This window comes from Gossypium raimondii, chromosome 2, assembly GCF_025698545.1.
Source record: "Gossypium raimondii isolate GPD5lz chromosome 2, ASM2569854v1, whole genome shotgun sequence".
Lineage (NCBI taxonomy): Eukaryota > Viridiplantae > Streptophyta > Magnoliopsida > Malvales > Malvaceae > Gossypium > Gossypium raimondii.
This window is the reverse complement of record NC_068566.1, coordinates 3,354,527-3,367,059: the sequence shown is the minus strand read 5'-3', so window position 1 is coordinate 3,367,059 and position 12,533 is coordinate 3,354,527. Positions and strand designations below refer to the sequence as shown.

General features: G+C 32.9%; 1 protein-coding gene across 1 annotated transcript; it reads left to right on the top strand.

Moving 5' to 3' along the window:
• The first annotated feature begins 5,383 nt into the window (after positions 1 to 5,383).
• Positions 5,384 to 9,032, top strand: LOC105787719 (leucine-rich repeat receptor-like serine/threonine-protein kinase BAM1). The gene is made up of 2 exons (XM_012614249.2): positions 5,384 to 8,104; positions 8,420 to 9,032. The coding sequence occupies exons 1-2, from the start codon at positions 5,503 to 5,505 to the stop codon at positions 8,860 to 8,862; spliced, it is 3,045 nt and encodes a 1,014-aa protein (XP_012469703.1). The 5' UTR covers positions 5,384 to 5,502; the 3' UTR covers positions 8,863 to 9,032.
• The last annotated feature ends 3,501 nt before the right edge of the window (positions 9,033 to 12,533 follow it).

Here is a 12,533-nt window from a genome sequence, read left to right as displayed (position 1 = left end):
TATTTATTAATTAAAAAAACATTGAACCAACATGAAATAAAAAATACTTAGAAGAGGACTCGAACCCGAGTCTCAATGATAAAATCATTATTATTTAACCATCTAACTAAAAAAACTAATATGTTAAAAATAGTAATTAAAAATAAAAGTAAAGCTTGAAACAACATGAAATAAAAATACAAATGTGAGTAGGAGAGGAGTTGAACCTGAGACTCAAAAATAAAACTATTAACATTTAACCACCTAACAAAAAAAAGTTGATGTGCCAAAAGAGTCAGAAAGTGCGCCCTGTGGGACGTGTTTTCTGTTTCTCTGTTAAAAGTTGGTTCAATTGAATTCATATGTTAAAATGAAGTTCTAATAAAAATGAATTTCATTAGTTATCATAATTTAATAGGAATTCTGAGACTAAAAAAAATATTAAATGAACTAACCAATGGCAGTTTAGTAAAATATACTTTAAATATTCTTAAATTTTGTCAACTAAACACGAAAATCTTACATCTCAATCAAATGAATGGGTAATGTGAGATGCTCAGTAATATATTGAACATCTTATATTTCAATAATGCTATTACTAAAATTATTTTTACATTCTTTGAACCAGAAATTCCTTTGAATATAAAAAAATTGTATAATTGAGATTAAGATTTAATTTTTATAATAATCAAGTGGATAAATATATTAAAAATGATAACTTGAAATATTAATCAAACAGTAATTGTAAAATTAAAATGAAATATTTTTTCATGATGATAAATTGATAGTAATAGTGTAATTGTAAGTTTTCAGTCTCTCACTGATGATCAGTTGTGTAGGCACAATTGAGGTTTCAGGTCGTGGATATTTGTGTTTAAGTTTTATCATGCGCAATGATTATGTGTGAGTTCTTTTTCAAGTTTATTTTTAGTTCAATCCATGGTGCATGCATAAGCATTGTATGGATATATTCCAGGTTTTAGTCCGATTATGTTTTGTATTTGTTATAATTATTGTAACATATATTATTTGTAATTTTATTATACACGTAGGAATGATAAAACTCAAACTGTTTAATGAATTTTGAACCGATCCTCTCTGAATGAAGTAAATTCTCTTTTGAAAATAAATAAAGATCAGGATGAATTTATTTTGGATAATGGAATTGGAAGTTTATTTTGAAAAATTAAATTTAAATATTTACTTACTTTAAGAAAGATTTAAAATATTAAATAATTATTAAAAATCAAGCTAAAGTTAAGTTTGACGAAGTTAAACAAAAATGAATATATCCAACATTTATGAAAATAGTAAAAACTTTCAATATTAAATATCCATAATGAAGCAAAATGAATAATAAAGTAATCAATACCAACTATAAATTGATTATAAATTTGATAATATCCGCTCTGTCCCGTCCCGTCCCGTCCCACTATATTAATCCTCGTGTCTTGACTCAACAAAAATTGACCAAACTTTTTATTTAATTACCTCCACAATCTCCAGCAAAATAATTACTGCCCTCTCCCTGCTCCTACCTTTTTCCCCATCCTCGTGGGAACTGCCAAAAGCAAATTCAAGCAATTTGGGGGGAGAATTTGATGTTGGTGGGATAAAACCAAGGGTTAATTCCTTTATATATCCTTGAACTATGATTTAAACTTTAAATCCATCCTCATCCTCGCCATTAATTTAAACATTAAATGACAACTTAAATTTAACGTCGAGTATGTTTAAAATGTTGTGTTCCTAACACATCAAATTCTAGTTGCCCATATAATAAGTAATATGTTTATAATTTAATTCACGTACTTTTAAAAATACATCATGTTATGTTCGAATAGTGATGTTCATGGGCTGGACTAGACCTAGGCCCGATTAAAAAAATTCAAGCCTAGGTATACTCGTTTAAATGACACATTTCACTGTTTATAAAATAATAAAAAAATTTATTTAAAATTTAATCACAAAAATATAATCGAATCGGGTCGAACTGAGCTAGCTCAAGGTTAAAGAAATTAAACCCAAAGTGAGTCGGGCCAGCTGCTCAGCCTATGAACATATCTATATTCAAACTAACATTTAACCCTTAAATTGATTCAAATTGAGTCCTTGGAAACATATTGCGCAATTAACCCCGAGAATAAATAATGATTTATGATGCGTTACTATCATTGTTACAAGGGTCATATAAATACGGTCCAAATGTAATCTTAAATTATATCACTAATCCATATGGTTTTTGCTTATCATTGATTCAGCACTGTAATTGATCCAGAACTTTGACCACTGAGCCCTCCCATTTCTCAAAGTTCTTAAATTTGGTTGTTCTGAAAATGCTAAATTTTAAAAAATAAAAATCAGAATTATTCCTAAAAATTAGTAAAATCCTTAATAAACAACAAATTTAGAAATTTAAACTATAAATTATATTTTTCGAAAAAAGAATGAGATAATACTTAATATGGGATAATTAATAGAACAATAAATGCCCTAATAATTACAAAAGGGTCAACCTCCACAGCTACTCTACCTGTAATTTTGCCTTTTCCAAAGAAAATACAAAAACCAGTCTTCCAATAATTGCCAAAATCTTTCTTACCATCAATGCTACTGCTACTATGAATCTTCATGTTTAAAAACAAAATAGATGATGATGATTGCTTTAAAATTTAAATAATTTAATTTCTTAATTTAACTTAGATTTAAATTTTTCGATATAACTGAATCATTTAATTTAATTGATTATACGAAAATCTAATCGATTTGATCTCCGATTCAAAATAATTTTATAATTAAACTCTATTTATACACCATATAATAATAAATGGATCACCAAACAAACTTTTCCAAATGTAAGTTAATTGAGAACCCTTTTAAAATCCCATCCTCTCTCCCTTTAATTTCTCAAGTTTTGGTCACCAATTTTTTATTTTATTAAATAGATTGTAAATTTTCATATAACAAATTTATTTATTTTTTCTTATATTATGCATGTCCGTTTTACAGTTCATGTTTGAGATTCGTGATTATCCCTCCCAATAATATTGTCTCCAAGATTTAAGCCTACGTTCTTCCCTTAAGAGTACAATATGCTTTACTATTGCACTCAATCACTTATTGGTCAAAAACCCATTTATTCAAACTTGGAGCTAATTTAATTTATCAACTTTGTCTTAAGTCTCATTGTTCTAATGTTTGCTTCTTCTTCTTTTTTTACAATTCATGTTTAAGGTTCGTGACTACTCCTCCTAAATGTTGTCTTTAAAATTTGAATTCACGTTCTCCCATTAAAAATACAATGTATCTTACCATTATACCCAACAAATTACACGTGATAAACCAATTTATTTAAACTTGGAGCTATTTTTTTTTACCAACTTTGGCTTAAGCCTCATTGTTCTAATATTTGCTTATTTTTCTTTTTGTTTAATGATTTGAACTTTGATAGCTGGCTGGCTGACTAAAATAGTAAAAAGAGTGCTATTAATAATTTTTTTATTCTATTTTGGGTCAAATAATTGGAAAATTTTCAACAAGTTTGGAAATTTTAGCTTTGCTTAGATTTAGTACCTTCAAACCAAAATTCATTTTCACTTTGTTTCCTAAAAGACAAAAAAAAAAAGAGTATTAATTTCAAAAGTTAAAATATTCTCTAAGTACTTATATTTTCTTATATTTAGAATTTAATTTTTTAATTCAGATTTTTTATTTTTAGATTTAAAATTCAATTCAAATTATTAACATCATTAAAATTATTCTATTAATTTTGAAACATTTTAAAATAAATAAATCATTGGGTAGCTATATAGAAAAAAATTATAATGAACCAAAATTTAAGTATAAAATTTTAATGGCATTAATAATTAGAGTTGTATTTTTAAATCTGAATATTGGAGAGGGACTAAAGATTAAAGTTTAAATATATCCAATTCTAAATAAATTCCTTAATTCCCGTGTTTTTTTAAAATTTATATTTAATTAAATATTATCTATATATATTATATTAATAATCAATAACATTATATTATTTATTTAAAATATAATTATATATTTAATTTTGAGAATTTTATTTGTTTTGGAGTTGATTGCACCAAGCATTCCTAAATTGTTACTTTCATGTTAAATTGATCCTCAAACTTTAAAATATTTTAATTACATCCTTAAACTAATGATATTAAATCAATACCATTACTAAAATTATTAAATGAAATGACAGATCTTATGTGACATAATTTAAAAAGAAAAATTAAAGAAAAACAATACTATAAAATGAATGTTGTAAAAATATTGATTTTGAGGTTTTGGAAGCATTTATAAAACTATTGTCCCCTCTATCTCTCTTCAGTTTTACTTTACTTTTAGTTTTTAATTTTAAAATTTATACATCAACATTTCACTTTTATTAAAATTTTAGTTTTAAATCTTGTGACATAAGATTTTATGTGACATTTGATGGTTAAATTGATGATTTCAATAATGGAAGGACTTGATTGATATGAAATTGATAGTTTAGACATGTAACACATTTTGAAGTTTGAGAACCAAATAAAATGAGGGCTATAATTTAGGGATGTCAGTGCAATTAAATCTTTATTTTATGACATCGTATCATATTTCCATTCATCTTTGATCAATATATAAGCTTATGCACCGTAATACATCAAAGCATAAATTTATAAAATTAACTTAAAATGTTTCGATTTCAAGCAACCTCATTCCCTAAAAATCAAAACTTAAAATAAATATTTTTTGAGAGTTTACAAGTACAGTCACGTTTAGAACTAAATAGCAGATTCAAATAGTTATAATCAAAATATAAATCATTACAAAATACAATTAAATTGATAATCAAAACATATTCAAACATAAATCCTAAAATCTAAATCATTGTCAAGAAAATAAACAATTTTTTCCCAGAAACAAATACCATTAATTGTCTATGTTGTGGAAATCGGACCTAACCAGCTGATTAATAAATTGGGTCAGAATTGATTGGTTGATGATTGAACTAGATTTTATAAATTTATAAAATTTTAGCAAGTTATTTAATCGAAAATAGATTGAATCGATCGAACTAAGAATCGAGAACAGTGACCAGTTTGACCATCAATTTAAGTATAAAAACATTTATCATTGTTCAAAATTCAATTTTATCGTTAAACTAAAATAATAAAGCAAGATTTTTGAAATTGAAACGGAGGGATAGATTTAGAAAATTAGATTGAACTGGTTGATTTGTGAACTAATATAAATTGAATAAATTGTACCAAAAATGGATTGAATTAGAATTAAGAAGTAGACCTAAATTTTTTAAAAATTTATTCCGATAGGATTATAAAAAGATAAATGTTTTTTTTAAGAAAAAAAAAACTAATAAAATGACATCTCTTCCTACCTGTTTCACTAACCTTTACCTCACTCTCTTTTTCTCGACTTCCATTTCCATCTACACACACTTTCCCTTTCCCTCCCAATATCCATCGCAGGGAGAGAAGAGAAAGGACATCTGAACCCAAAAAAATGAGGTTACTCCTCCTCCTCCTCCTCCTCCTCCTCCACATTTCGCACTCCTATGCCGCCGGCGCCGCCGCAAGAGCCGTCACGGAGCTTCGCGCACTTATCGCTGTTAAATCCTCCATTACCGACGACCCTCAATCTTACCTCTCAAACTGGAATGCAAGCACTCCCCTTTGTTCATTCGCCGGAGTCACGTGCGATTTAACCGGTCGTCACGTGACATCCATCGATTTAACTAACGTCACCCTGGCCGGAACCCTTTCCCCCTCGCTTGCCCACCTCCGTTTCCTCCAAAACCTCTCCGTCGCCGGCAACGATCTTTCCGGTCCTATCCCGACGGAGCTCGCCGTCCTATCCAATCTCCGTTACCTAAACCTTTCCAACAATGTTTTCAATGGTTCCTTTCCTACCCAGCTTTCCCAGCTGAAAAATCTTCAGATACTCGATTTATACAACAATAACATGACGGGGGAGTTGCCGGTTTCCGTCACGGAGCTTCCCAATTTGCGTCACTTGCATTTGGGAGGGAACTATTTCAGCGGTCAGATCCCGTCAAGTTACGGCCGTTGGGAGCATCTTGAATATTTAGCCGTTTCGGGTAACGAACTCAGCGGTAAAATCCCACCCGAAATCGGCAACTTAACGAAGCTGAAGCAGTTGTACATTGGTTACTTCAATAGTTTCGAAGGTGGTTTGCCGCCGGAGATCGGGAACTTGTCGGAACTCGTTCGTTTTGACGCCGCTAACTGCATGTTATCCGGTGAAATACCGCCGGAGATCGGTAAGTTGCAGAAGCTCGACACGTTGTTCCTCCAGGTGAATGCACTGTCTGGCTCCTTAACTCCCGAGCTGGGAACCTTAAACAGCTTGAAATCCATGGATTTATCGAACAACATGTTTACCGGTGAGATTCCCGCGAGTTTCGCTCAGCTCAAAAACTTGACTCTTCTCAATCTTTTCAGAAACAAGCTCCACGGACGGATTCCTGACTTCATTGGTGAGTTGCCCGAGTTGGAGGTCTTACAGCTCTGGGAAAATAACTTCACCGGAAGCATTCCTCAGAAGTTGGGCAGTAACAAAAAGCTTCAAGTTCTAGATCTTTCGTCGAACAAGTTAACGGGGACTTTGCCGCCGGACATGTGCTCCGGCAACACGTTGCAAACGTTGATTACTTTGGGTAACTTCTTGCTTGGTCCAATCCCAGAATCGCTGGGGAAATGTGAGTCGCTCAGTCGGATTCGTATGGGTGAAAATTATCTCAACGGGTCCATCCCTAAAGGCCTTTTGGGATTACCACAGCTTACACAAGTTGAGTTACAGGATAACTATCTAACAGGGGAGTTCCCGGTCACCGATTCTTCCATTTCCGCGAATCTCGGCCAAATCAGCTTATCCAACAACCAACTTTCCGGGGCTTTACCGGCTAGCGTCGGTAACTTTTCCGGTGTTCAAAAGCTTCTTCTAGATGGCAACAAGTTTTCGGGTCCAATCCCAGCTGAGATTGGAAAGTTGCAGCAACTTTCAAAGATTGATTTCAGTCATAACAAGTTGTCAGGATTGATCCCACCAGAAATTTGCAAATGCAAGCTGTTAACCTTTGTTGATCTTAGTGGAAACGAGCTTTCAGGTCGAATTCCGACTGAGATCACAAGTATGAGGATATTAAACTACCTGAATCTGTCGAGAAATCATCTCCTGGGTAGCATCCCTTCTTCAATATCCACTATGCAAAGCTTAACTTCAGTCGATTTCTCTTATAACAATCTCTCCGGTTTGGTTCCTGGCAGTGGTCAGTTTAGTTACTTCAACTACACCTCATTTTTGGGGAACCCTGAGCTGTGTGGTCCTTATTTGGGGCCTTGCAAAGATGGGGTTGCTAAAGGAACTCATGAAACTCATATTAAAGGTGGACTCTCTGCATCTTTGAAACTTTTGCTCGTTATAGGCCTGCTTGTCTTCTCCATCTTGTTTGCAGTTGCGGCTATAATCAAAGCACGGTCCTTGAAGAAAGCGAGTGATTCTCGGGCTTGGAAGTTAACTGCGTTCCAGCGCTTGGATTTCACTTGTGATGATGTTTTGGATTGTTTGAAGGAGGATAATATTATAGGCAAAGGAGGTGCTGGGATTGTGTACAAGGGATCCATGCCTAGTGGTGACCATGTTGCCGTTAAAAGGTTACCGGCAATGAGCCGAGGGTCTTCCCATGACCACGGATTCAATGCTGAGATACAAACTCTGGGGAGGATTAGGCACAGGCATATTGTGAGATTGTTGGGTTTTTGCTCAAACCATGAAACCAATCTCTTGGTTTATGAGTATATGCCTAATGGGAGTTTAGGAGAGGTTCTTCATGGCAAGAAAGGGGGTCATTTGCACTGGGATACCAGATACAAGATCGCTGTCGAGGCTGCTAAGGGACTATGCTACCTTCATCATGATTGTTCCCCTTTGATAGTCCACCGGGACGTGAAATCGAACAATATTCTCCTCAACTCAGATTTTGAAGCTCACGTTGCTGATTTCGGCCTTGCTAAATTCCTGCAAGATTCAGGCACTTCCGAATGCATGTCCGCCATAGCCGGTTCATACGGATACATTGCTCCAGGTATATACTATTCTTTTTAACAGAAGGGTTCAAAGAACTTGCTTGATGTTTCATTTGACTTTTTTAATGATTTGGGATTGGATCACGGATTATGCATTAATACTACCAATAATTTTTACTGTACTTTGGTTTTGACTGTGTGTTACCATGATTTGGTGCTATTGAAGTTGATATTTTCTTCATTTCAATCAATATATGCAGGTTTCAAAGTACATCAATATAGTTATAGTTTGACCAACCAAAATTTGGTGGTTCTAACTGTCCAGTACTAATTTCCCTTAGAATTTCTTATAATTCCTCTGTACTTTTTCGCAGAATATGCCTACACGCTGAAGGTAGACGAGAAGAGTGATGTGTATAGCTTTGGTGTAGTCCTGTTAGAACTCGTCTGTGGCAGAAAACCAGTAGGTGAGTTCGGTGACGGTGTCGACATTGTTCAATGGGTTCGAAAGATGACAGATTCAAACAAAGAAGGCGTCCTTAAAGTCCTCGATCCCAGACTCCCATCGGTTCCTCTCCACGAAGTGATGCATGTTTTCTACGTTGCGATGCTCTGTGTTGAAGAACAGGCCGTAGAGAGACCGACAATGAGGGAAGTGGTTCAAATCCTAACCGAACTCCCAAAACCACCAAACTCAGAGTCCACAACATCACCGGCACCGTGCACAACCCTAGACCCACCTACAACAACAATCACAAAAGACCAGCAACAGCCACCAGCACCTAAATCAACACCACCTGATCTTCTTAGCATTTAAGGATGTTAATGTTCCAAAGGGATGGTAGGTTTATTACTACTTAGTGTTCTTTTTGCTCTAACTTTAAGGTGTTTAAACGTTTGGTGTTTTTTTCTTTTTCCTTTTCTTGTGTATAGTAGGATTGGTGGGGGTATTTTGTTATAAAAAAGGAAGAAGCTCGTCTTTCATCATGCTGTACTGCTAGTTTTCTTCCCTTTCTGTTTGAGTTTATGAAACAGCTGTTTTATCGAAAATCAAAGTGAAATATTTAATGGATAAGCACATAAACAGTCACATTACATGTATGAATTATCATCATAATCTATGGATACTTAATTGCTCGAGGGGACATAAAGAACAGCTTTCAAGGCAATATAAAAAAACAGTGATAGATTGGTTTTAGGTACAAGAACGTCGTGTTTTCTGGGTTGGAAAAAGCTTTGGGCTCAGTGTTTCTTTTTAAGGCTTAACATTTCACCCCTGAATTTGATATTTTTTTAAGTTGGTACTTACTCTTTTTTTTTGTCCCAATTTTTTTTCCAACACATAAATAGGAGTATAATGTATTTTATTGCACTCAAATCTATGTCTTCTTGCATTAACAACAATGCTCATACCAATCGAATTAAGATTCAATTGACTTAGTTTTAGATAATGTGTTTGTTTACTTCTCTTCATCTCTTTCTACTCTCCTTCCATCAAGATCATTCATGCAAGCTTGACTTTCTTTTTCCTAGATTTCCAATTCCATGCCTTGAAACCCTCCTTTTTCTATTGGAATAAAAATCCAGTCAAAAGAAAGTTGATCTTCAACTCCCTACTGCCTACCCCTAGAATTCTTCACCAAATTCCACCCTTCCAAAACTTTCATGGTTATAGAATTGATGTTTTGGGTTGCTACTATACAAAATTAGAAAATCAAATTACTAAGGTCATTTTTTTTTGCATTGTTATAAAAAAAATCGGATAAAATAAAAAAATAAACCAATTCTAATAGGATAAAATAAAACAATTCAAATAATCAAATCGTGTAGTTCATTGGTTTTCAAATTTACAACTTTGTGGGGGTTTATAATTCTTTTTGGAAAATAAATCCAAATTGATTTATGAGAGTAGGGATAGTGAGGGTGGATGGTTGGTTAAATTAAATTGTGAGGGTGAAGGCTCTTAGCTTTAGAAATTTTTTAACTAAATTGAATAAGAAGACGATGGTGGAAAGAAGATAAATGTTGAATTTTTTTTTTGAGGGGTTGATATTTATGGGTTTAGAGATGCTTTTTAGATTTTTTTAATTTATATATATTTAGAAATTTAAAATTTAGATGTATATATTTATTTTGGAATTTTTGTTTATATTTTTAAAATTTTCATATTTTTAAATTTTTATAGTTTTGAATGATGATATCATTATGATGTCATCACTATAATATGTGGTGTCCTTTGTTTTAGATTTAATAGCATTACAAAAATGTACCGGAGTTGTGGACGAAAAAATATTTTGGGTATCAAGTTGAGATAAAAAACCATAATACCAATTTGAGAGAAAATGTCAAATTGAAGGATCAAATGTATATTTAAGCAGGGGCGTAATCAAGGGGGGCTGACAGAGGTCCTGACCCCCTTAAAATGAATTTTTTTTCACTAGGCCCCTTTAAAATGTATAAAAAATTTAAATTAACAAAGGTAAAATTGCACTTTGGCCCCCTTAAAATGATAAAAAATTGATTTAATTTTTTAAAAATTATAAATATATTGATATTAAAATGATGAAATTTCATTTTACTATCGTAAAAATATACAATTTAATTTCACCTCCTTAAATTTTTTTCCGATTTCACCATTGTATTTAAGTTTTATACTACTATAGGAAAAGGTTGTTTGAAAAGAAAACATATAAAATGATAAAATCAATGAATCTCCCACTATACAAATATTTTCTAAGTTTTTCTTTCTTTTGGGTTCGATATTTTTTTAAGTTTATTATTTAAAAAATGCATAAGATAATGAAAGTGATAAATTTAGTTCTCAAGGTTTACAATTTTTGTTAATTTGATTGTCACTCTTTTTTAGCTAAATTTGACTATTAACATATAAAAAAAAGTCAAATTGTTGCTCTTTAATGGAAATGTTGACCAGAATATTAATCTAATAACGATGTTGGCATGATGTCACATACTCAACTTTGTTCCCTCGGTTGCAAGCCCACGAGGCACTTGGATGGACGCTATCACTAAAGTTAACCAACAATCTCGATAGTTTGTTAAGACAAGCATGCCACAAGTTAGCCTCAAGCCACAATTCATCCCTATGGGGCATAGCGGATGCCTTCACATTACCTCACATTTTCCAAAAGGAAAAAATGGGTTTATTATATTAAAAACATTACAATGAGTTATAAAAAGGTCCACTTACCCACACCACCGATGGGTCGTAGGGGCAAACCCTCAATGGTGACCAAGCACATACCTTAACTAGTGGCTCAGCCCAACAATTGTTGACTGTCCATCCCCTACAAAGGTGCTAAAATGTTTTATAGGAACACTACCAGGAAACGTAAAGATGTTTGCAATAAAGACATTTTCCTAAATACAAAAAATCTACCCTTTGCCATGGCCTCTATACATGGGTAGGCCTTTAGCATTCTACCCTGTCATGAACTTACAAGGTTGGATCATGACACCCTCTCTACTTAATCTGTTGACGTCTTCATTGACTTTGTTGTGAGGAAGTCTATCAATCATGATATTATAGTGGAATGACTTCGTGACTACATGAGTTGAATTAAGTTATAAAGTGTTGAGTTAAAAGTTTAGAAAACACATATAATTGAACCCAATACAAAAGAGACTTGAATCCCCATCATAATACATACAAGAGGAGACAAACCTAATTAGTCGCCCCTCTCTCCTAGTTCAACTAGGGGATTGGTTTTTTCTTCTTCTATTAAATAGGCAATAAATGCATTCTACTAATTTAACTAAGGTTTCACTTCCTCTTCCTATAAATAGTTGGAACCAGTGAAAATAGTGAATTTATTTCTAAGTATAAATTATATTTTTCAAGAATAACAATTCTACCAGTTTCTATAAGAGAGAAATTTACTTTTCTACTGAAAGTACAAAAATTATTTATGGTTCTGTGTTTGATTCGTAGTTGTATGAGCCAACATTCAAAGTAGTTCATGGTACGAGAATAGTAGAGAATACCGTTTTTGAACCAGATTTTTTCTAATACAAATACCAATCGCAAATGCCTCAAATGTTCCTCCAACGAAAGACTATAGACTATTATATCATCGAGATAAATGACCACGAACTTGTCCAAGTAATCATGAATTACTTGGTTCATTAATGTACAAAATGTAGCAGGAGCATTGGATAGTCCAAATGGCATAATAAGAAATTTGAAAGCTCTATACCATGTTACACATGCTGTCTTTGGCTCATCTTCCTCCGCAATTCTGACTTGATGGTAGCCCGATCTAAGATCAAGCTTTGTGAAATACTTGGCATGGCTCAACTGATCAAATAAGTCGACAATCAAAGGGATTAAGTACTTGTTCTTCACAGTCACTTTGTACAAGGCTCAGTAGTCAATATAATCTCAAACTCCCATCATACTTCTTTTAGAATAGAACAAGGGCTCCATAGGGTGCCTTCCAAGGGCGAATGAAACTTGCTTAAAGCAGCTCA

Bases quoted from the DNA above. Each gene is read 5' to 3' on its own strand.
- LOC105787719 (XM_012614249.2), top strand. From the start codon at position 5,503: ATGAGGTTACTCCTCCTCCTCCTCCTCCTCCTCCTCCACATTTCGCAC. The intron at 8,105-8,419 runs GTATATACTATT...ACTTTTTCGCAG, and splicing joins ATACGGATACATTGCTCCAG to AATATGCCTACACGCTGAAG.